The 26527-nt window shown below is 38.4% G+C and overlaps 1 protein-coding gene across 14 annotated transcripts in view; it reads right to left on the reverse strand.

The window, feature by feature from the left end:
- The window catches only part of DPYD (dihydropyrimidine dehydrogenase), a 438624-nt gene that overhangs the window by 152178 nt on the left and 259919 nt on the right, over positions 1-26527 (reverse strand). For all 14 annotated transcript variants that reach the window (XR_005981107.2, XR_004368573.3, XR_012057143.1 and 11 more), the window contains one exon: positions 17805-17969. Coding sequence is in view for 11 of the 14 variants with exons in the window: in XM_072932831.1 (XP_072788932.1) it covers positions 17805-17969 (165 nt within the window). In the remaining 3 variants the exon portion in view is untranslated. The remainder of the gene's footprint in view (positions 1-17804; positions 17970-26527) is intronic.

Raw genomic sequence — 26527 nt, forward strand, 5'->3', positions numbered from 1 at the left:
AAGCACAGTGGGACCCCTGGCCCATTCCTTATTCCAGATCAAAATCATAGCTGGTATAGGCTGTTCCCTCTTCTCCTCCACCCAAACTGCTATTTTGCCTGTTGTGGGAGATGCTGCTGCCCCTCCCCACGCCAGGGAGGGCAGCAGCCCTGCAGACTCTGTCCCTCCCTGGCCATCACTGTGACAGATGCCACCAGACAAGGGCTTTTCACCCAGGCACCACACGTGACTGACAATTTCTCCAAATGCCTATAAAGTGACAAATGCACGTTTGCAACATCACACACTGCTCTGTGTTCAGCATTTTCTTGATCATTCATGGAACAAAGAGGTCCTCAATAAAACTTGCTTTTTGTTGGAGGGAAGGGAGGTGGAAAAGGGAGGGTATGTAATGCACCAGTTAGGACACCATTATAAGATGAATATACTGTAGCTAAAGCAGTAAAAAGCTACATTTCACACAATTCTGTGACTAATGCATTAGTAGTTGTTCTACTTAAAAGAACACTGACAAGGTACTTCTCATAATCCTTAAAATATTTTTCTCCCTGTTTATAATAATCCCCTGGAAGCTTAAACTAGAATCTATTTCCCTTGTGAATGTTCTTTTCCTCATCCATTATCTCTATGTGGATGTCTCATGAATGCAATAGAATGAAAAGAAATAATAAGGATGAGGTTTGCCACTGTGTACGTTTTCAAGTGATCCTTCTTTCCTAGCATACAGAATTCACTGCAAGAGGCTGCAAAACAAAAAGAAGGAAGGAAAAAAAACCCAAAAAAACAAAAAAAACCCACAACAACTGGGTCTAGTTTGGGTCACATCTACTTAAAGCCAGAAAGCAGTAAAACTCTACATTGACAATTACCATTTGTCCAGTACTGCTCTGCAGGGAGTAAGGGAGTTTCAGTACACTCGAACAGCCTGAAAAAAAGTCTCAGCAATCTGGATTTAAATGTGAACACTGTCAATTCCTACAAATTTAAGAAAAATTCTCGACATACAGAATGAAATTACAGTCATCATGCCTGTGATAACCATATTTATTTTGGTCATCACACACTGGCCAGAGCCTGTATCTGTTCAGAACCTCCTCTTCCAGGCCTGTGTGTAATCTCCCTGCACTTCAGGAAACCAGCCACCATAAATTCTGCTTGCTCTTTTCTACCTGTACCTTCTTATTGCTGCACCAGACTTGAGGGCAGTTCTGCATCATGTCCATAGATGCTCTGTTCAGACACTGCTGCTGGCCACAACATGCTCCCCCCTCTGATTTCTCAAACACTGACAAAAAGACACAGTATTTTATTTTTTAAGTGCAAAACCAGAAAGAGATTCTTAGCATCATCTTTAAAGATGGCTCCCCTGAAAGCTGTAAAATCAAGAGAAGCTTTCAAGAAGGCTGAAGGATTGGGTTTTTTAAGAGCTATTTGTTTGGGAAGCAGAGATAAGGAACAGGATAACTGGCGTTTAAAGATGGGGTGCAGAGATTGAAGATTTTATTAAGAACCAGATTTCAATACCCACAGAATTACTGCTGATCAAGCTAAACTTCAAAAGGTATTTGTGTTTGGGTCAGATGGAAAGACCTCAAAATTCCTTTCAAGACACATTTTTCCTTTAAAACAGTATAGCCTTGCCACATGACCTGCTCAGTCTGTACAAACTCAAACATTTCAAACCAAAAATCCTCAGGAAGCATTTAGTAAGAAGGAGTTTGGCAGTGATCATACAATCCTTCTAGAGCAATGGCAAAAATAAGATGTTCAGTTCATCACTCACCAGTGGAAAAGGCACCCACATCTACACAAACATAAGGAGAGGAGAACTTGGCAGCTGCATCACTGTTTCACAGCATTAAATTCCCCATCTGTCAGAAGGAGGGGAACCTTCACTCAGTGCTGCCCCACACCATCTCTCACCTGCACACCATAACAAGCCAGCGCTCAGAACCTTTCCTGAAGGTCCTGCCCAAGTGCAGCTATAAGAGCACAGGGCCACAAGGTACTTGGTAAGAAGCCCACAAAGAACAATTTATAGGGCACTCCTTTGCTATTTCCATGACACAATAAATAACCTTGTAAATATCTATATGGAAAAAACACCTGCAGATGGACATCTCGTAGTTCTTCACACAAGTAGGTCAAACATACCGGCCATAGGCCAGACTGCCCGCAAAGAGCCGGCAGGGAGGGGGGAACAACAGCAACACGAGATTTTTGGGTTGCTCCATTCGAGATGTTCCACTTCTCAAGACTCACACCAACAGCCTTCCTCTCTAACCCTGCCTCTTACACAGCATCAAGTTGAAGATGAGCCCAGCTGTGCCACACTGAGCCAGCAGAAAAGTTCTTGGAGGTTTTGTGCTATCCAGTGCTACCAGTGGCCACTCTCTGCTTTTCAAAATGGTCACTGGCTGATGAGATGATCCCCCTCAAAAAAACACAGCCAGAATTACCAATGTACAGAACATTTCTAACACCCTCTGTACAAGACAGGAGTACAAGCACAGCAAACATTCTGTACTGCACAAATACACTCAAACGTGCAGTATTGAAAAACAACAGGAGCACAAACATTTGCTGCTATAAAAATAACCCTCTGGAAACCAGCCTGATTTTGATGCCTTGTACAGTCAGCCTGGTTTCTCTTTTCCTGTACATTCTTGTAAATTTTGATTTGTTGCAGAACTGAAATAAAAATAAGCTTCTTATTAAAAACTACCTAGAACATCAAATCCCATGCAATAAGAAAGTTAACAATTGTAAAACCTGTCATGTCTCTGAGAAGCAGAGGAATTATCTTGTTATCAATTTAATAATGGAACACTGAAGTAAATGATGCCATCCACTGACACCAGTAACACTGCCTCTCCTGGGAAATTCATGTTGGTAGGAACTGTCAATCTAGATGGATATGGACATATGAAAGATTGTACCTTCAGTCCATAAATCTATTCTTTCTGCACTGCCTTAATAAAAAGATTCTGCATGATGATAAAGACAAGCAATGCAGAATGTCTTGACATTGCTGACCTGCAATTCTGCTTCTCTTCTCTCTTCTTTTTTCCGGGAATTTACTCTCCAGTAAATAATTTAACAATCTTAAACCATCCACTGTTTTCCTCCTTCACTTCCACTTAAAATGCATATATTTGAGTATTTGAAAACAGGACATGTAGGGGATATTAGTATGTTTATTATTCAGCTGTAGCAAACCTGAATAAAGCACTTTTTGTGCCTTGCTACCTTATAGAGAGATCTCCTCTTTGTGTTTTAAAGGAAGGGGAAATTAGATACAACAGAGCAACACAAAAACAGGCAAAACATTACCAGCACACAACTAAGTATAGAAAGATGTTGATAAAAGTTTGAAAATGCTATGATTTGCTCTATGTATTACATAAAAAATTCAGCATGAGAAGAAAACACCAAAGATTCTAATCCCAGGCTAAATGGAGATGCTTATTTTTAAAGGCAGTTATTTTCATATGGTGACCCTGCTTCTATCAATGAGATTCACCTATTTAATGAGATTATTTAATGGATTTCAGTGAATACACCGGGCTACAACTTCAAAATCAGGCCTAGATTGTTGTTAGGTTCTAAAACCCTTGTACAAAGAAAACCAAAGGTTATAAACAAACATTTTTTTTTTGTAAAATAACACAAATTGTGTCTTTGATGGGAGCAGAAAGCCAAACAGGTTGCGTGTAAGAACTTGCTGCACCTGTAGAAAACAAGGGATTTACCTGGTTTTTTAAGTGCCCTTCTACCATGTCAGACTCGGCACCGGGTCAGCACTACCGGGGCAGCAGTGGAGCTACCTTGGCCCTGCTTACACAGAAATGTACAGGCACACATCACAGACATGGAAATGTGCATAAATGAAAATGAAATTGAAATGTGACCTAATGAGAATCCTGCTAATTCTCAATATGACTGAAAAAAAGGTGAATGGTCAAGAAAAAAAAAGATCTGATGCATCCCCCATGACTCGGGGCACTCTAATTAAGATGTGGTAACTTCTGAACAGCGAAAAGGGAATGGAATAAGAGTTCCCCAAAGCATATGTACAATGAAAGAGAATACAGCATCTGTATAGAGCACTTCAGGGAAGTTCAAATATTTAACATGACTAGAAGAAGTATGTCCATTTTATGACAGACTGTTGAAAATTTCAGTATTTCAGGTAAGCCCTTCAAATTGTAATGAAAATTACCTATGTGGCCAAAGACTTCCCTGGAAATTTGATAGAATATCTGGGATTTTATATTTAATAGGAAACCTATCCTAGTTCAACCTTTAGTCTCTTTACTAATGAGTGAAAACAAATACATGACTGCATGGAAATAAAGATTGAAACCAGGAGAAGAGTGAAAACAGATACTAATTTTTGGCAGTACTTCTTTCTAACAATGCCTGCAAGCCCTTGTGGAATTGGCATGCCCCTGCTGTATTTCTGTGCTTTCCACACAGATTTAATATAAAGAGAAAGCAAAGGGGGCCAATACATTATTGGAGAAGCTAACAGAAAAAGGATATGTCTAATTCTATGATATTTCAGACACATGCTATGACCTGTAGCAAAAGCTTTTCACCAGGGTGCTGACACATTATTGATTCTGAAGACCACATAAGAAAAACAAGGCAGGCAAAAGGCTACACAAATTTGTGAATTTTTTCCTCCATCTTTAGAAATTTTTCTCTTATCAAATTCTCTGCCCAGATACACAAAGTCCTTTTAACCACAGTTCTTTGAGCACCTTGCTAATTGCTCTTTATTGTCACAATAATACAGGCAACCCTCTGCAGGGTGCCCCTCTGAGAGGGGAAGCCAACTGGAGACAAAGATGTTCAAGGCATGTAGGCTGTTCCCACAGAGGGAATGAGCAGCTGTTAACTGAAAGGAACCCTAAGATCCCTTCCAGACCTTGATTGCCTCTAGATATATACAGATATATTTCCCCAATTACTGAGCAGCAAAGCTACTTAACTTATTAGAAAACAAGTTCAGCATAAAATATAAAGAGACAAAATACAGAATTAATAACTTCATCACAATTTCCTAACCCCTACACTCCACCAGCTAGCAATTCCCCAGGTCAAATCTGTCTCTGAGCATCTCTGAGAAGTCCATCCTATCTCTTCTCTTGTTCCCAGGACTCCTTTTAATTCACTTCCTTGGATTTCGAAGGTTCAAGACAGCTAGCAGTATCAGTGCTAGTAAAGGAGAAAATTGTGACTCAGAGAGCAGAGAGAAAAACCCCTCCCTTCTTGCACTTCAGAGCCCTGTGATCTACCTCATCATGTGACATTGCTGGTGCCAGAGGGATGCTTGGAAGAACTATATTATTTTGTCAGCCAGGTTGCATCCTCCACAACTCACCCACTCTCTCTCTGTGCACCATTATCCTCATAGTGATATAATGAAAATCAGTGATAATTTACCTGCTTTTGCACAAACCACTCTTCAGTTAGGCTGTACTGAGAGGTGAGGGTGTGGTAGTTAAGAAGATGTGTAGGAACAGTCTATAAGGCTTGTCCTATCTTCAGGACATTATCTGATATCTGATGGCTTTAAAGGCCAGCTGCATGGGGGAGACTATCAGTCCCTAAATATTTTTTGTATTTTAATACTATATATATAAATAGTATTTCCCTAGGTATTGGTCTAGGTGTGGGACTTCACAAAGAGGAGCACTTCTTCACAGTCCCAAACCACCCTGACCAATGGGGAGGCTCACCTCCTGATCAGAAACAATCTGCAAATGTTCACAGGGCTAAAAGCATGCTACCTTTTCAATGGCCAAAGCAAGACCAGTGGGATCCATCCCCACCAGAACCTTTCATTTGGAAAAAAATGTTTAATATATAAATAATTCTGCAGTGAAAATTATAATAAAGTAGTCCATTATCAAAGACAGAAACTCTACTTTCTGTCAGGCACAGAACTTTTCAAGAAGTGAAGATGAAAATCAATGTTTTCTACTGATCTAATCATATATATTTCCTATCATCCCCTGGTATTTCCCAGCCGGGCCAAAAATTCAGCAAACAACAGTGCCACTATGCACTGAACCTCCTGATGGCAGGTCTGCAGTGCTCCCATCTGTGATATGATCAGAAAAATCTCATGAGTGGGTAGCTTTTTTTTCTATGCAGACATTAGAATTTACTTAAGTAGCTAGCTTGCTGCTATGTCTGATGACCCAAGTAGATTTTTGGCTACACTCCAGCAGCAAAGAAGATGCAAAATTAAGGGCTGTAAGTTGGCAGTTACCTTCTGACTAATCTTTCCTCCTCAAGAGCCAGTTCGACCCACCTCTTCATATTTTAAGGAAGCTCATGTGAAGATGCTGAGAAAGAGGCCTTATTATTTTCACTATGTATTTGGAAGTTTAATAAAACTGTTACCTAAGTTGCTCAGCATACTGCTATGTGATTGGACACCTTAAAATTAAAATGCATTGAATTTCCTACAGCCTTATAGCCTCATTCAAATGATCATTCAAATGAAACACCTAATGTTGGTGAGATTTTTATCAATGTCCCAGCTGTGAGTACGTGTGTTCCCAAAAAGATAAATCGAAAATAAATCATGTGAAGAAGTGTGGATGCCTTTGGCAGAATCAAAGGCAAAAGTCCTCCTAGGAACCAGAGGTGTGCTGAGAGAGACACTGAGAGAATGCAAATATAACACACGTACATTTTTAATACTCACCCTTCTCTTTAAGATGCACACACTGTACACAGGTAAGAATTTGGGGTACCTACAAAATCTCAAAATCTTTAGATACTCTCATCTGAGTAAATAACTTAAATGAAACATTCTTCAAGTATATTCATATTTTAATATAGTTATAGAGAGAGAGCATAAATGGCTAGGTAGCCAAGAATGGTGTAGCTAAGAATAAGTCTATCATATCATATTACACTGCAAGAAAAGTGAAGCAGATTTTTATAAATGCTGCCCTGAAAATTAAGAATAGAGCTTCTATATATTTTTTCCAAACATAAGACTTAAATTAGCTATTATGTATAGACAGAAAATCAATGTAACTACAATTTTATAAAAAGAAGTAAAAGAAAATTAAATTTGAAATAGATTAGGAACCCTGCACTTAAAAATGTGAGAAAGATGTAAAAATAACCAGTGAAAAAAACATTCTTCCTGAGATTTGTGCAACTGGGAAGTGTAGTGGCAGGAAACAGGAGAGAAAAGCACTCTGTCGGTTTCTTAGTTTACATTTAATCTATGTGGCTCACAACAAAGGATGCACTTAAGTCTCCTTTAAACAAGCCTTTAAAATATTTATTTGGGTTTAAGTGTTCAGTAAATAAGTACTTACTATCACACACTTCCTTCAACACTCAAAAGACCATCTCCACTAGCTCTGCATACAGGATTTCAACACACAATCAGGTTACTGCTGATTTATGAGTTACCTGCCCATGAGCACACCTGCAGCTGGTGGCTGCTCTAGTGCTCTTTCAAACCCCATAAAATAGGAGGTAAAGCTGGTTTGCTATGTCTGAAATTGAAGAAATTCATATTAAGTTGAATCAGGCTGTATTTGCTGCAAGTTCCCAATAGGGGTAGTTACCACACTGACACACTGCAATTTGCTATCCCTTGGTAATTGGTTGGCATGTCTGTGTTCACACAACCGTGTATTAGACTAAGACTGTATGAAGAGAACAAGATTGCTTTTTGGATCCTGCTGGCCACCTCATTTTGCATGTTTAGCAGTTGCTCTTTCAAGCACAGTTCATTAGAACAATAAAAAACCAAAAAGACAAACAGAAACAAAAACCCTCCCCAGAAAAGAAACACACAAAAAATCAAAAACAAAACTAAACAAAAACCCCAAAACAAACAAACAAAATAATTAAAATATAAAACATGGTAAGTTGAGATCTAGAATATGGAATTGTGACAGGTATGAGAAGTTTAGTAATGAAGACTATTTAAAAGTTTATGGTCATAGTTCTTAAACACAATGTGCATAAAAAGTTTAGAAGCTACCAGCGGTATTGAGGGCGTAGAATAAGATCATTTCAGAGCCCACTAAGAATTCTGCTAATCTACATGTTCCTCTTGGTAGATAAAGAAAAGAAAAAACATCTTGGAACACTTTATTCCCACATTTCACTCAGAATTTGAGATCTTTCCCTAGCCCCCCTCCCCAGAAAGCACAGGAGGCTGGGATATAGTCCAGCTGCTGTCAATCATACTGAAGAGCTGGCTCTAATTGTGATGGATTCAGGCATGCGCCTCTGCCTCTCGTGTCTGAGCTAGAACATGTCTGCAGAGAGGCAGCTCTCCTGCTGCCGGCACACTTCAGAGCAGCAATGCCGCACTTGCTTCTGAACAAAAATAAACAGTTTGCTGGTAGAACTGCATCTACACTAGGTTCTGCCAGGACAGCAGTTAGATGCCATTTTATTTTTAGTATTCCTAGCCTACATAAGAATGTGAGCAAGCCTTTTAAATATAGACCTAGCTTTCATATTTTTCTTCATTAGAGCTCTAGCAGAATGCCTAAAATGTACACCACATCACAGAATATACATAATATGGACTACAGGAACAGCATACCCTTACAACTTTGATCAGGTATACATTTGCTTTCCTATCATTATCATAATACAAATATTGTAATATAAAAGATGAAAAAGCAGAATTATCTAAATCACATACACTCAGTGCTTCATAAAGACTAAAATCGTATCACAGACAGTAAAATGAATGTCAAAGGTACTGTGCATTTTAAAAGATCAAATTCTATAATTTAGCCAATTGCCTATGACAAACATGAACTGGAAATTAGGAAGATGTATTTAGGGGATATATATTTTTCACAGATAATCAGACTGGCAGAATTCTGTCATTTTTACAAACTTTAGATTTTAATTTTGATGGGTTGTTGACTTAAACATTTTAGAATTTTGCCTTTATTTTAACATTTATTTTGCAAGATTGCCACGAGGTCATTTAATCTCCATCCAATGGCATCTACATCTTAATATTAAAACAATAACTACCCAGAAAAGGGCATTTCCCAGGGAGTAATGACTGGCTGGGAGGAGTTGATGGCCTGAGGCTCTGCTGAGGGCCATTAACCCTGACCAGTTATTAATCTCCAGAAAATGCCCTGCACCAAGGTTGTTACTGCTATTTTAAGCACAGATTGAGGGGGCGAAATGGATATCTGAGCATACAGGGGGTTTACCACATGATGCCATTTCCTTTGTTGCAGTTTATGGAGGACATTTCTACAATCTGCACTCCTGATACCCAACAGATCACACAGATCATTTTGAAGCACTCCATTGTACACAGAGCAACTTACCAAACTGATAAAACAGTTGGGATTTTAAAAAGATTGTCTTCTCCCTCTAAATAATACTCTGCATGTTCACCCTTTAATAAGATGAACAGAAATATGCAACTCTTCATGTCACTGTCAGCAGAATTACATTCCAGAAATACCTTTTTAATCATACTGTCTTTATGTTTAGGGCATTTCCTTTGTCAATACTCCTACTTAATGACCGCTCACATATCGCTGCAGAAAGGAATTTTTAGCAGCAACTGCCAAAGCACATCCTGAAGCAGCTTCAGCTGATGCTAGCCATTAAGGAATTTGTCTTTTCCAATAATCAAGCAGATTGGGTCATTTTATAGGAGATGGTTGGTGAAGTATTTCAAAAACTGCTTTAATTTTCTCCTACTTCTTACCCCAAGGCTAAAATTTTAAAGATGTGCTCATAGTCCACACAGAACTGTGATTTTTTTTTTTCCCAGGGATCAATAAGTCATTTTTAAAATCAAAAGTATATTCTTAGCATATTTACAAATAGTCTTCTATCTTACTGAACTACTCACTATTTTTCAAACCTTAGCAGTGATAGTAAAACAAAATAAGGCATGGCTTTATAACATGTCCAGGAAGAAAGTATAGTTCTGCACTAAACTAGTTCTCAACAATGTTTCTCAACAAAGCAGTAGTTTCCAAGTGCAAAACATAAAAGACCTTCTCAGATTTTTCCTCAAAGTCCTAATTTGTCACAACAAACATGTACATCTGAATCATAAATTGATTGTAAAAATCTCACTGAACTTACCATGTGGTTCTATTTTCAGTTACAAATTCCAGTTTCCAGCAACAGATATGTACTTTCCTAAAATAAAATTCCCTCAAATTGATGGCCAGAGTATGTGTTTCTTTCCACTTCTTTGCCAGATTAATAATCATATTTTTGAAAAAATTTAGAATAAAAAAACCAACAATGTGTGAATACTGTGCAGTTGGCATCAAACATTATGGCATGTACTGCATGGTTATTTGAACATGCATGATCAAATACTGTCTCTGGGTAAACTTTTAGCAGATTTTCTTATATTACTGTATGTAGGATTGTCTGAGGTGATCCTCTGGAAATGCAGAAAATCTTAGTAGATTGAAAGTAGCACTTGAATTACAAACCCCTTAGCACATCATTTCAGACTAGCACAAGATATAACTCTATCTCAGCTTCAGTTCAAGTAATGTAGTTACATGCTAATCAGGTTGTCAAAATGTAATACAGGAACAATGGTCCAAAGGCTGAGACAGGATTGGGAGGCAGAGAGGGCTTCTGATCCTGGGTGCAAACCTAAGAGCTCCTCTTTGTGCACTGACAGGGTAAATCCCCAGGAATGGGTTACACAGCTCAGTGCCCCCTCTCCCACATGCACCAGCAGCAGTTCCCTAGGGCAAGCTCACAGTAGTATTTCCCAAAACACTTGCCCAGCTTTTCAGAATTCCCTGAGTCAGAGGTGATGCTTTCAGATAGTTTTTCCAGTAAGTTTTTCTCAGCCTGTGTGTACCTCTGGGACTGGCAATGCCCCATGAGAATGAGCTCCACAGCTGCTGAGCCATGTGGTGAAGAATCTCCTATCACTCATTTCCACCTATCACCCTTCTGGTTCCAATCCAGCAAGATGTGAACAACAAAGTGTATTCAAAATGTGAAGGGAAAAAAAAAGAATCAGCATGCTGACATAGTGATGGGTTTTGATTTGTTTTCTTCCTTTTCTAGAAATTCTGTGTTTGATAAGCTTTGTTTCAATGCTATTCAGCATTAAGCGGAGATTTTCATAGTGCTCTCTTAGCTTAAAATCACTCACTGTACGTATAAATTTATCATTGGTTTTTCTCATCTGCATACTACTCTCATTTTTTTTCCCTGGCAGTTCATTGGCAAGTCAATCAGTAATGCAAGATTCTACACAAACCTTTATATCAGCTCTCATCTTTATATCCCTACATAACATCAGCAAAGTTTACATTCTTAAATTTTTATCTCATTTCCAGATTGCTAATAAACATTTTAAATAGCACAGAACACCATACAGATCCCTAAAGAATTTTCCTGCAGCTCTCTATCCATTGTGAAAATTGACTATTTATTCCTTAACATAATTTCCCATATTTAACCGGTTATTTATTAATGTAGGTTTCTTCCTCTAATCTTATAATAACTTAATTTCTTTCAAATTTCTCAGTGAAGGACCCTATCAAACGGAAATCCGAGCTCACTTTTATCATCTGAATTTCTCTTGATGTCCTCAAAGAGATTTTTTTTTAAGGCATAACATACTACAAAGGGAGTTCTTTACTATTTTGTTTGTTTGCTTTCTACTAGTTCTATTTTTTAGAACAGTTTTTACCAATTTGCATACAAGGATAAAAGATGTTAAGCCTGTAGCTCCCCAGATCTCTCCCAGAAAAGAGATTCTACATTGACTTGACACCACTTCTCTGCTACTTCTCAAGGCTGAAGCAGATCTGCTATAGCAAACATGACTATCAAAACATGCTGGGAGATGAGATGATAGTAAAAAAAAAAAAAAAAAAGAGAAAATACAGGAAAATCTAACACCTAAGCCTCAAGGAATGAAAATTTACACACTATTTTTTAGCTCAGACCCATCTCTATTAAGATTCAGGTCATGTGAGGCTTAAGTAGATTTTATGTGTTGTGGAAGAGCCTTTCCAAAAAAAACTTCCGTCCTTATAAGCAAAAGTGATCTCGAAGACACAACACATCAACATTTCTGTTACTAGCCTCTGGTTTTGTAAATCAGACTTCTTGCTGAATTCCTCCTTAGACTGAACATGGGAAAAATGCATCCTGCTGACTCACAAAGAGCTGAATCAGTATCAGGAGCAATGGGGACACCCTCAGGATGGGGGAAAAGTGAAAGCTTCCCTGAAGCATGCAGAGGTATGTTGTCAATGTGTCTGCTGCTCTTTTAGGGCAGCTTTTCTCTTTCTCTTCTTCAGGAAGCATTTTTCTTTACTGTTTTTCATCCTCCCTTTTTCTTGTGGTGAATGACAAAGAGGAAAAAGAAGATGTGGTCATGTGCTCTGAGATCTCCTCCTTTCTACCCATCAAAGTAGTCACTGGAAATGGAGGAGTTACGGCCAATCTTGTGCTCCACACTCTCCAGGGCCAAGTGATTTAGTTCCTGGACAAGGCAATGAATGTGATTGCCTTATTCCAACCTCACCTTCCCTTTTCAGCTAGGATTTCCTCTGATGTTAAGGGAATGGGCCTACTGCCAGTTTTCTGTAGTGAAAGGGATCTTTTCCATATGGTGAATTTAACAACTGCTGTGTGGGTTTTTTCACCTCCTACCAAGCATCCATGATGGCTGGCTTTGGGAAGTTTAAGCTGCAGCAATAACAACTTCTGGAGCTTTTTTAATGTGATTTGTGGGCCCAAAATTCAGATCAAACAACCCTGGTAGCTGTTCTGCACTTTTTGGAGTGTGCAGGCTTCTAGGCAGCCCAGCTTATGGCTCTGTCCCCTTGTGCTGTGTCCTTTTCAGTTCACATGGACAAGCATCTGGACCTTCAGCAAAGTCCTCTGATAGGCCTGAGAATGCACAGCATGTACCCTCCCCATTAAGATGACGGATTGATGTTGGTACCAAGTGAGGTCCACATGGGCATGGCCCTACCTGATTGTTTAGAAATGTTTTATTCCAAGATTTTAGATATTGAGCTTGTCAAGATGCGTAAGATTTATCACATGGAGATACAACTTAGTAGGTATTTGGAGTACAAAGTATAATTTCTCTGTGATGGAAAGGTAAAGCTATTTATACTAGGCCTAGGAAGAGCAAAACTATTGCATTTTATAACCTGAAGCAAGTCTGTGACTGGTGTCTCAAAATACAAATACTATGTACAACATCTCACAGGCCTCAAAATATTCATTAAAAGCAAAAGCTATAATAATACCTGCAAAAAAAAATATTACTAGTATCTCTAGTGAGAAATCCAAATTTGACCTTCTCACAGTAAGCCTATGAGTCCTCTGTATCTTAAAAAGTTTTCCACCTAACATCCCTTAATTTTAAGTCTCAAAGGAGATTGACAGCACTTTTAGATATTCTGGTCAATCCCTCTCAGTAACCAGATTACAGGGTCTAGTATTAGTGCAGACTTAGTGAGGAAAAAGTTTTAAATAAATAGATTAATGTTGTTCCCAGTGTGTAGACAAAACCTATTTTTAAAGCCTGAGCTGGTCCAACACAAGTTTGATATGTAGGAAACTTCAGGGATCACACTGGCAAACCAATTTAATTGCCCCATGCAAAATAGTAAAATAACTGCTGCAAGTCTATTTCTATTCACCTTATAACTTCATCTCTTTGAACATTGCATGTTTCCGCAACAAAATTTATTTGCAGGAGTAATACACTTATATATGCCTGTTAAGATTGTATTTTTCTTCCTCTGTAGCCTTTTATCCTCTCCCATCCTCACAGGGTAGAATTAAACCAAATCTGGGTTTGTTATCTAAATTTAAAAAAAAAAAAAAAAATCAAACCAAGAACCCACAAAGACCAAATCCAAACAAAACCAGCAGCCTTATTTCATACTTCTATGGTAGAAAAAAATTTAATAATATAAAAACTAATTGCACCATTTCAGGAGATTAAAAAAACCCCAAACAAATCCAAAACATACAAAAGCACCAAAACCCCCACAATGCTGCAAAGAAGACAGTTACCAGCCTGGGATCCAGTGATCTGTTCTCACACACTCTCTAGCAGGGCTACTCCCAACAGGTGTTCCTGGGACATTCTGAACAAAACATTGAACAAAAATATATCTTTAACAGCTTCAGCCCTGAAGAGCTGCTCTCTGCTGAGTAACTGTCAGAGAGACTGTCAGCAACATTCCACAAGCAGCAGAACAAACATTAAGACAAGAGTTTTCAGCTTAGTTGGGAGGTCCACGAGTACTTACTGTTTCTAGCAGAAGAGGTTTCTCAATTCAACGCATCATGACACTGATATCTGAATCACAGATTCAGAGTCACAGCTGACAATCTGGTATCCTATGCACATTCTCCAGAGTCATGCAGGAGATCAAACTTATTTGTGTTGAGCTAGGAGGCCAAAAACTTACTTTTAAGACTTGAGCATACTAACATAGCAATATTAAAAAATATTAAATTTGGCATCTTCTTTCAAGATCAGTTCTCTCCTGTGGTACAAATTTCTCGGACATTTGCTTGTTTGTGATGGACTTCTTTTATTCTGGTAGGGAATGACCTGCAATCTATGTCATGGACTGTCCTGTCAAAGCCCTTATTTGTACTTCTGTGACCTCCTGCATGTACCCAGACCCAAACTAATTTGCATATTGAGGTTTTTAATTGATTTGTTTATTATCATCTATAGGGCATCAATTATAAGAAGGTGTAGAAAGACTATTTGGCAATTGCATTCATCACCTTCTCAGTGTAACCCTGGTATACATTTTTCTGCAGAGGAGTATTTTACTATTTTCAAACCTTGCTCTTTTCAAGCTTGTTCTCCTCACTGCAAATGCTAAAGAGATTACAGCTCCTTGCTTTACCAGGTCACCAAGACATACTGCCACCACCAGTATTCACAGTTCCCAGCACAGATAATGGCCAAATTGTAGCTATTGTCAAGTATGTGAATATAAAATTTAAGCAGTAAGTTCTCCTCCCAGGCTTTATAACTTTTTTTCCAACTTTCTCAGCCACTTCCCAATGATTAAATTTTATAGACATTTGCTAACGTAAAAGCAATTTTTTTTCTGCACCGTTTTAATTCTTGTTCATATCATTAGGTGAGTTGTACTTGGCTGAATTTATATTTCCAACTAAACTAATTTCTTGAATGTACCATACTCTGTCATTTTTTTCAGCTACGTTTTGGCTGGAAAGTACACCAATCCAACATATAATCAGGTATTTCCTTGGTGAATAAAATACAAAATTGGGACTTGTTGTGACATTTGTGTTAGTTCTTTCACCCCACTAACTAAAGCACTTTAACCACTGCATGTCCCAGTTCTGGCCCAGTTGTGAACTGACATTTATGCATTTCCCACCTGTGGTGGGTTGACCCCAGTAAGCAGCTTTTGATAATACTTTACCAGGTAACATACAAAATCCAGACACCTCTGCTTGGACCCTTTCAATATTTTATTTACTGCTGGTGGCACTGAAGCAAGTTCCTGGTGGTGGCAGCTTCTCCCTCAATTAGGATTTGGGGTCAAAGGGAGGAGCTAACAGAAGAGCAGAAAGGGAAAGACTGCCAGTCAGAGATATTTGCAAGCTGCAAGCAAGAATCAGAAGACAGAAGAGACAAAGAACGAGGCCACCCACTACAGGGGTTGAAGACAGCACAAGAGAGATGCTAGTTCCTGATTTAGAAAGGTATCATGCCACAGTTAAGTGGCATTACCCAGAAAGCTGTGACTGGTGGTCCTCTTCTGCACAACACATCGCAAAATTCAGTTTACATCCCAGCTTCTGTTGCGGGAATTTAGCTGCCCTTTATGGTTTGCTTCTTCCCAATGGCATGAGATACAATGCTGTTGTGGGATCATTTTCTAGTGAGGTGGCTATTTTGCTCATATCCTTTCCACCTGTAACATAAATCTTAATCTAACTTGCTTGTATTTCACAGCAAAAGTAATTATGTGTTAATCTTCATTTGCTTTTAAAATTTGCCTTAGTAAGATAAGTTTTTTATACTGTAATCACATGGGTCCTCGTGTTTGGCCTTCATTTGAGCAGAAAATGTCACCCTTTGCTCATTAATTAAGTTCACGTAAACAGTTCTCAGAAATTGGTTTTGGTTTTAATAAAACACACAATGTTGAAAAACCTTTTCTGGGTGAAGAAATTTCTGTGAGCTGTAATTATACAGAATATCTCAAAATAAGCACCAAGAGACTTCTCCTCTGAACAAAATTCTGGTTTTGGTTAGCAACAAATTTACCATTATAATTATATGACAGTTCTTAGATGAGTTCACAGTCATGTTTTAAAAATCCCTGTAAGCAATGCCAAGGTCTCCTGCTGGGGGCTGCTTCCCCTATGCCCACACAGGCATTACCAACCTCAAAGATGCCACAGTAGCAGCCATAGCCAACGTGCAGAAACTGAATTCACATTCTCAAAGTAATAACTCACATATAATGAGGGATGATCAGAAGATGTTCACCCCAGGAACTCTGGAAGAGTGGGACTCCTTCATCCCACACACAGCACTAGGTCTCAAAAAATTCAAATCTTCCTTTTGAAATGCTGCTAGTGCTTTTCCTCATAGAAGAGAACGGTTTGACCTCAGGCATAAAGTGCTGTGAGGGATTTTTGGTGAAGACTGTAGTGGGACAGCATTCCCACAGTAGAAATGGCCAACAGTCTGCCTGAATGCAATATCCAGGACTTTTACAAAGGATGTAAAAATCAAAATTAGGGAATAGGATATTATCTTTGGGTTCATGCTTTCATTATAATGAAGCTCAGACACAGTAAATAAAGTGATGAGAATATCAGCAAAGAAACACACAGTCTATTCACAGGGAAGTAGGATATTAAACATGCAGCACTCCTACTGTCAATATGAAAAGTTTAAACACTTTCATACTTGCTGATGAGCACACTGAACACCAGGAATAAGAAGAAACCTCTTGTTTATCTTCATGTCTTAATATATGCAGGAATGTTCACTTATTTTGCTCATAGTTGAAGCATGGAGGTAATAACTTCAAGATAGAAGATATGCAGGCTTTGCAACTGCTAGTTCTATCCATTCAAGATGATTGAGGAGAATTTTACTTTCTGCCTCATTGTCCTTATTCACAAGAAAAGTAGCTGAAAACCATTTATGCCAGCTAGCTGGTGTCATTGCCCTCATTGGGCTTATTACCTTGCAGAAACAGATATTCCCCACAGCCAAAGAGCCTCTAACAAAACTCTATCCTTGTAGTGAAGTTAACTTTAAGTATTGGGTTTTTTCACCTAGAGTACTCAATTGTTTATGAAAATACTATAAGCATCTTTTACATTTGGATTAAGAATGAAAAGAACACATATTCATTTTATGATCAAATTCAATTCACAATAACAATTCTTATTATAAATTACATATGATCTTAAATACAAAATTATTCACAACAGAACTGCTGGGCATCCACACTGGAATCAACTCTTTCCCTTGATATTATCTATTTGAAATTAAACAGCAGCCTAATTAAAAAATCATGACTGTCCTCTGCATGACAGCAATTTCACAGAATTTTCTGTCATAAATATTATTTGGATGGGCTTTTCTGGTTTTTAACAGTGTATTTGTATTTCAATAAAGCAATTTACAGTCTACTGAAAAGATACTAAATATGTGGGTTTCATAGACCTGTAAACTAGAAATCTCTAGTAAATACGTTGCATCATTACGATTAAGTGGCACTTACGTGGTTTGGAAAGTCAGCCTTCAGTTCAGCAATGCTTTTACACCAATATGCTGCTGTTTTCTCGCTGATCAGTTCAATGTTTAGAAAAGAGCCTTGGCCTGGGCCATACAGAGGACCTGAAGTAGTTCCACGCACAATCCTTGGAGAAACATTGGTTACAATATCCTGCAAAATAGGAAATACTTTCAGATGGATTTTGCAAAGTGAGGTTTACATTAATGATGTATATCATATAATACAAGCTAAAATGTACCAGGTGTTTTTAAAAAAGCTACAACTATAGGGCAGTTCTCTAAATTATCAGATTCTCCAATTACATTCATTACATCAGAGTAGAAAAATGTTTGTTCTGTGTGTGAAATGGCATGATAATTATAATGAAAATGCCAAGATTGCATACCTATGAACTGCCATACAAAATATTGTCCAAATACAAGACCTTATATGGAAACCTGTGTGGGCCTCAGTCATGTCCCAGCAGACATGGGAACTATTCCACCAAAGGTGGTCAAAGTCCCTGCCCTGCAGTCCTACAGTCACAGGAGAAGCTCAAAGAGGTGCAGCTCACCAGCCCCTCTCTGCTGCAAAGGCATGGGTCAGGTACCAGCAAAAGTCACAAATCAAACATCACCATAAAACTTCACATATAAAGCCATATGATTAAAGAGATAAAAATCAAAACACAAACAAAAAAATAGTGAAAATAAAGATTAATATTGTAAAGTATGACATTTCTGAAGGTCAGTTTGAGGTTAGCAAACAATTTTGAAACACGTAGTAAACACACAAAATGTTGACTTGTTTAGTAGTCTTAATTAAGCTGCAATGTCACCAGATCTATATTAACAAAGAACCATAAATTCTGACATTATTTAAAACTAAAGAGAAACATTGATGGCAAAATGTTCCTTTTGCCAATTTCCAATTAAAAATAATTTTGAGTAAAGGTCATTTATTTACAAATGTATCAGAATTATTTGTTTAAGTACCCCTCCTCACCATCTTGTCATTTTTAGTGAGATAACATGAACCTCTATTAGTATATAGCAATTAAGGTAAATTTACATATTTTAATTAAGAACCATCCCGTATAAAACAATTAGGGTAATAGGCATACTAACTGGATTTCATAACATTTGGACGTTTTTCCAGCTAGATAGACAGGAAACCTTAATTAGCATTAATTAGCACTGATCTGCATATGTTTGATAAGGCATACCCTTGCCACAAAAGATTATTTATTCCTGAATCTGCCAAATGCTGCAGTTACAGAGGATAAAGGGACTTTTCTTCACATTGTATGTAAATTTGAGGCAATCTTAATTTGCTTATAAAGTTGAATTAATTATTATACAGTAAATATGCATTAATATTTTATATTGAAAGATAGTTATATGTCCATTTATATATCATACAAGGTAATCTAACCAGTTCATCTATTTTCATAACTAGTATGTCTGGAACATGGAGACCACATAAATCCCCCATTTTCCTACTATATTATTTTCTTTCATCACAAAACCTTCACCTCCCTCTCAACAGTTAAGTTATATTTTCAGAAAAAAAAAATCAGAACACTTTTTGAATTTATGCAAACCAAAACCATACAGCAAAATGCACTCCCCTCGCTCCCTAAACAAATTACAAAAATTGCAGTTTATGCAGAGGAACCATTTGCATCAGTTTGCTCCACATTATCCTCTTGAGCATTTCAGTCCTTTTGAATTGCCTCAGAGGAGCTTGTGCTTTGCCTCCATCCCAGCAAGCTGTAGGAGCACACAGGCCACCGTGCCCTGTGAGCAAACACAGCAGGGACTGGCAGCGCGACCGTGTCCGTCAGGCGCAGGGTGCCCGGGCAGCGCACGGGGAGTTACCCTGACCGCCCGCAAGCAGCCAGGGGCTGCTTCTTCCCTGCTCCAAACAGTCAGCAGCTATGCAGCCACTGCAGCGTGGCACTAAGCCTGAGCTAACAGCCTGTCTGCTGGTGGGAATTGTTACTCCTGGGTTTAGTGCAAATTACGATGATGTACGTGGTCTGATTTCCATTTTGCGGCTTGCTTGTGTGCATGTGTTTGCCAGATAATGCTTGGAGCCACCAATGGTCCTGCTTGTTATCTCACTATGTGCAAGCCTTGGTGTTCTCTCACTCAGTTTCATTATACTACAGGTAAGAATTCAAAGACTGAGATACTACAGTCTAGATGATACCTCTTGTGAGTCTCTCTCAAAGCCTCTGTCTGCTTCCACATAAAAACACTCTGAAGTTTTCTGATCTGCCTTGGGTCTCCAGGCAATCTCTTTTCCCTTCTAAAAGGAGAGACCCTGGCTTAGACCCTGCAACTGTGGCTGACACCCCATGGCTTTGACACACTCTTTCCCAGAGCTCAGTTACAGCCAACATCTGAGTGACAATTTCTCTCTCCAGGATCCTACAGAGCTGAATCAGGGAACGCACAGACTTTGCAAATGTCTCAAAAGCAGCCATTCTTCACTTTAATGACCACAAGAGAGACACTGAGCCATATGACATAGTAAACACATATACATCTCCCTGCCTACGTTTCCTCACTGTTGAATTTTCCTTGAGATTTTTTGAGATCCCCTTTGGTGCTCAGAGACCTTCCCCTCCGATTCCCCAGAAGCACAGACATTAGTTTCTTCCAACGAAGATGATGGGGCTTCCACTGCCTCCCCACCACCTCTGTGTCTCAAGACCTCTCTGGTGTGTCCATACATCACTTTATCTTTCCTGACCAAGCCATTTCTGCTTCCAAAAATCCTTCCTGGCTTTGAAATCCAAACACTACCACCTGGCTGCTTTGTCTTGGTTCCCTGTGGGAGGGATATGCTGTCCTTATTTAAGCTCTTGTTCCTCATGTGCCCCTCCTAGTTAAGAGTAAACTAGATGGAAAGAGTCTGTAATGACTGACACTCTGGCACTCCTCCTGTCTCTTGTTAGCACATGACAGCCCCAGGCACAGAGAGACTCACAGTTCATGGAAACAAAATGGAATTTATAACTTATGTGATCATTCAAGGAATCTGTCTGTGTACATACAAAATAAAATCACACAAGTGACAGAATAGAAAATTGTCTCTTTGAGATGAGTGTGAAATACCTACACAGAACTTGCCTCACCAACCTCTGAATCTTTTGTATCCTGCCATGGTTATGAGAAAGCTGAACAAGGGTAAAGTTGGGCAAAGGATCCATTGGCTGGGCTTAGCCAACTTCATGGCCCTTGGTTTTAGGAACAAGTTTTACATGGTACCACAGGTTGTTTCACTGTAACAGGAAATTCTGGTGTCTGGCCAATTGCTATTGCTGTCTCCAAAACCAGCAGGTAATGGCAGAGCAGCTGAAGTAGTCCTTGTGCTCCAGTCCAAGGGGTTTGTGACAAACCACCTTCTGGAGTTTTAATTGAAGACTGACTTTTCCTGTTTGTAGGAATTGTGAGGCCAAATTCTGACATGGATAATTCATTTTCTTTTCTGAAACCCCATTTTCTACCTTTTATCCCAACTATGCACACAACCCTTTTATTGTTAATAAAAATTACTGTGTGCATAAAAAGCCACAACAGAACTGAAGCGAGAAGCCTGACAGGAAGTACTTCAGGGTTTGAACCTAAGAACTTTACTGGTTCTAAACAGAGAGATGACCTGAGCAATGAGTTGGTCTGGTTCCTGCATGCAGGTGTAAGGAGAGGTGCACATACAGGAATAGAAGAATGTCTCCAATGTCCAAAACAAATCAAGTATCTAACTCTCTCATTCAAGGGAGGTGATGTATAGTCCTTGAGAAAAACAACACAGCATTTTCACGTACTCTGAAGACCAAAGATAGAAGACTTTTAATAAGGAGAAACTAGGGGAGAACAAAGCTTATATCACTCCACACTAAAAGACAAAGCTGTGGGAAAACAAACAAACAAACAAAAAACAAACAACCTGAAGAAACAATTGGCAAAGAAAACAGAAAATACCATATAAAATTACTTTGTTTCATGGGGAAATACTGCAATTCAGTGTGGACTTGGGGATTAGGGAAACTATATTTGGTACTAGATTACAGCAAAAGAACCTGGTTTGGGGGTTAATGTAAATGAAGAGAAACAGTGACAACAAATAGAATCAAGGGCTGACATTGAATCATGACTATTTCAGTTACTGAATTTCTTCCATTGACTCAAAAGCTTATTCACTTCTCCAGGAGAGCAGAGCAGAAACAATCACACAAATCTGCAAATATCTCTAGTTCAGGACATCACCAAAGAAAGTGGTGTTACACAGATAAAAGCACTAATATCCTGCTGCTTTTGGATTCTCCTCTCCTGTGTATGACCAATTCTGGTATTCTAGTAACTTGAGACTGACTTAATTTGCATTACACATATATTTCTGTTCTGTTGATTAATTAATTAACACTTTGAAAAGATGACCCAAGGCATTGATCAGGCCCCATTTGCTCTAATAATCTCTGAACTCTGCAATCAAATCATTGAATTCTAAACTACTTAAGTCTAATTGGCTGGGAGATTTGAGACAACAGTTTAAAGATAAAGTCCAGACACTCAGCAGCTTTTAGTCAGCTAAATTTATTTAGGCATGTATCAATATATCAGTCCATACCTTACTAGTCATTCTGGATTTTGCTTTGCTTCACACTGTCCACATTTGCAGTTGGCAATTGCCACAGATGTTTGCACTGTAAAATCTCAACCATCTGCCTATAATGACCAATAAAAGCAGGACAGCAGGGGTATTTCAAGTTTTAGGGCATCCACAGGGTTATTTGGTACAGTGCTAGATCATGGAATAAGTACATGCATTGTGTGTTCTTCCTAAACCAATCAGCTGAGAAATAATTCACATTGTGAATATTAACATTGTCATCTGAGGGCATGGAAGCTAATGACATGTAGAAATTAATCAAGCCATTCACCTCTCTCTCAGACTTATTGTTTTAGGGAAACCAAGAAGCTCTTCATTAACTGAGTTCACTTTTTATTTCATAATCATGTCTCTTAGAAACTAAAAAAAAAAGGGGGAAAAAAGGATAAAATAAGTATTTGGATAAAACATTTTAAGAGGCCAGTTGCAGAAAAGCAGTCTCCCAAGAGTTGTGCCACCTCATGCCTATTCAGCTGATGTAGTTATACTAGGTAAATACAATAAAAGATACATAATAATATAATAAGAACCAAGAGAATAAGTCTGTATGATTTTTCATATCAAAGCGCTGATGTGTTCCTATTGATTTGCAGAGCTCAAAACATTCTTTTTCTGCCCAAATTTTTTCAAAATATTTCTGCTAGAAGTATGTTAATAAACACTTGAAATAACAGGGTTGCTGTGGGGAAAAGAGGGGAAAAATTAAAGTAAATTACAAAAATTGCAGTTAATATAAATGCTAAGGGGGGGATGAAACAGAATATGGAGAGGAGTGGAAAGTTACAGACACAGTTATAACAGTATGGAAAATTACAGGAAGAAAATGTGGTTGCTACTCCCCAGATAGAATGCAGTCAACATACCCAACTTCCCACTCACAGTACATACTCTGCCCAAACATTAAAAAAATAGTAAGCAAGTAAGTTAAAAATGGGGAGAAGATAGGGAATACTCCATCACAATTCTGGTTTCAGTCAAAGGGAGCCCTCTTCTCCTCCATAGGGATGCCTATTGGGTAAGAACTGTATTTTTATGTCCACTGATTGTCTCAAGCTAGCTTTTGCTAGGAATTAGAGCTTATCCATACACTGCTTTGAATACAATCTTGCAGCCAGACACTATTACCAGTAATCTTTGAACTTTAACCTGTCACAATTGTCTATTATATTAATAAAGAATGTCATTCTGTACACTGTTAGGGGGAGTTCAAGGGCACTGGGGGGTGCTGCAGTGGGTCACTAACTCCACTGTGGAGCCCCAGGAAGGGCTGTCTCTTCTGCTGTGTGACCCTGAACACATCAGTGGAGCTGCCCTCTGATCCAGTGCCTGCTCAGTGAAGGGCCCCTGTAATGGGACACTGACAGACATTTGTGGCACAAAGGCATTGGCTTTCCTGGGGCACTGACAGACTAATCCAATAAAAATGGTTTGGGAAAATCACCCCTTTTACATGACAGTTGTTAAAGAGAACGCCCGACATTTTTTATTCTGGATATGGAAAAAAAAAATTAATTGTAGCTTTTATTATTATATTAAGCAATTGTACAACTATTCACTCCTGAAGTACAGGTGTTCAGCAATCTAAATGGCTGCAGCACAATTAAGGTTTCAAGTAAGATTTTTAGATTTTAAAAATATATTTAATCACACTGTAACAAGTGTTAACCCGAGTTTTCTTCACTCTGAGACACTTCTAAGTGACACAGAGAACTTGCCTTGCAGTGTTGGCCCCAAAGTCAATGAAAGTCACTTCATACTTCAAATTAAGCTTTTCTCAGCTCTAACATATGAAAGCAGATAGGAATTAGTGACCATTGTCAGTTTCTTTTCATTAATATGAGAAAAAAGATTAAACACAATGAGCAGATTACTATTTCTAACAAAGTTAATTTATTCGACCTTCCTTTCTTCTAGGAAAGGAGGGCGTTATACTTGCCAAGTGGAGTATGCATCTGTACATTCCTGGGGTTGCTGCTCATTAAACGTCAGAGTGAGCACCAAAGCAGCCACAATGGCTTCTTTGTGAAGGAGAGATCTAAATAAATACCTTAATAATGTAATTTAAGTCCAGTATTTCAAAACAGCATACTTAAAGTTAGCATGTAGTAAAGTGCAATGTAAAAAACCAGTTCAAATATAAGTTCCTACCTTACTATGTTCAATACATCACCTTCTTTAAATTAATAACAAAATAGAATAGCCAAAAAATGCAGTTATTTAACCAAATTATTATGTGCTTTTCTCCTCAACATTTCAAAAATATATTGAAAAGGTTCTATAGACTTCAATATCTAGTATGTGTGAAATGTTTTTAGAGCTTATTTTCTAAATGCTTTAATCAACCCCCCAACATCATGAATCCATTTTCCCTAACTACCCTAGTTAAAGTTCCCTAGTAAAACTTTATTACAGTTTCACCTCTGTGAAAATATGGGGGAGACTTTGCCTTTTTCTGCCTAATATCACAGTAGTTAAAGCATTCTGGAAATCTGGCTCACTGCTGTTTGCACACCCTCATAGATCCGAACGGCATCACAGACTTATGTCCTCGTAATTCCCTGCCAACTCTCACTCAAGGTCTTGTGATGATTTGCCTCTTCTGTGACTCAGCTGTCTAGCCAGACTGTGTCTAGTATCACCCCTTCTGGAGTTTTAACCATCCACAAAAGGCAAGTGAAACCTGAAGCAACAATACCACTGCACACAGCTCTGTTCCTATACAACTTTTCCAACTTGTTCCTCCCCTCCTCTCCATCAGAACTCAGACATGCTACATCCCTGAAGGGTTTCTTTTATAGGCCCAAAGCACTGACTCGCTGTCCTGAATTTCCCCAAGTCAGAATCTTTTCCAGCCGAACTGGAAGATAAGTGCACAGTAAGGACCTCTACAAACACAAAATCATTCCAACAGTTACAAGGCTTTATCTTGTAGAGTAGGATTTTTGCAAAACATTGGAAGATTTACTGGCTTCCAATGTTTTGAGAAAAGCAAGAAAATTTGCCTATAATCTCTGCCCAAGGAGGTTTGATGTAGGCACTGGTTGGCACCTTCCAGTGTACAAACCCCTGCTATGTTGCACACAATGCTGCCTGTTGAATTTCTAACACCTGTATTTACCATTTTTTTTAGTGAGGGAATAGGTCAGACTTTTTTCTTCTATATAAGCACAAAAGCTCATCTATGTCACTTCCTCACTCTCTCCTTCTCCTTCCCTCAGTGCACACAGAGCCAATTTTTAAAAATGAAAACCACCCTGAAGAGAAAAACTTATCTCTGAACATCCCACCATGCAGAAACTGCTCTAATCTCTCCACCACCAGGTATGAAACATATAGTACCATAAAGACACCTCCTTTTTTTTTCATTGCTTTTGTCAATGAAGTCTACACCTAGCCCTTTCCTCTTCATTGATCTCCTTTCCTTGAAGACAAATAATATATAACAATAATATGATGTTAAGTAATTGTTTTTAAGTTTCTTCAGCAAAATAAGAACTGAATGTAAAAACATATTACTTCCTCAGCCTTCCAGCATTTTTCACATTGGTGATTCAATGCATAAGAGTTTTGATCTCTCCACTAGTACAGAACACAACTTGAAAAGGAACCTTGCTGTAGGTTACAATTGTGCTTCTTCAGCTTTTACATACAAGATCTTTTATGCTATAGAGGGGAAAAGGATACCTTAAAAATATTTTTTATTTTTCTTCTGAAGTCTGTTCTGTGTTTGCAAAAATGAAAGTACCCAAATCTGTACATATATTCCAGAAGTCTGGAACACAAACAGAGCTTGTAAATCTTCCTTAATATCCTCTATTTCCTGACTGAATAATCTGAATTATACACACTATGTTTTTAAAAAACAGACCATTGCCTCATAAATGCTTTTACAACATTAAACTATCACATTTGTGTTTATTAAATCAATTTAACACTACAGCTTCAGTAAGCTGGCTTTGCAAATCACTAAGTTAGCACAGAAAACTGCAGCCCCATAAGGGAAAAAGCAATGTGTCAGGACTTCGGAGAAAAACTGCTGAACCACTCAT

Source organism: Taeniopygia guttata, chromosome 8 (assembly GCF_048771995.1).
Source record: "Taeniopygia guttata chromosome 8, bTaeGut7.mat, whole genome shotgun sequence".
In the NCBI taxonomy this organism is placed as follows: domain Eukaryota; kingdom Metazoa; phylum Chordata; class Aves; order Passeriformes; family Estrildidae; genus Taeniopygia; species Taeniopygia guttata.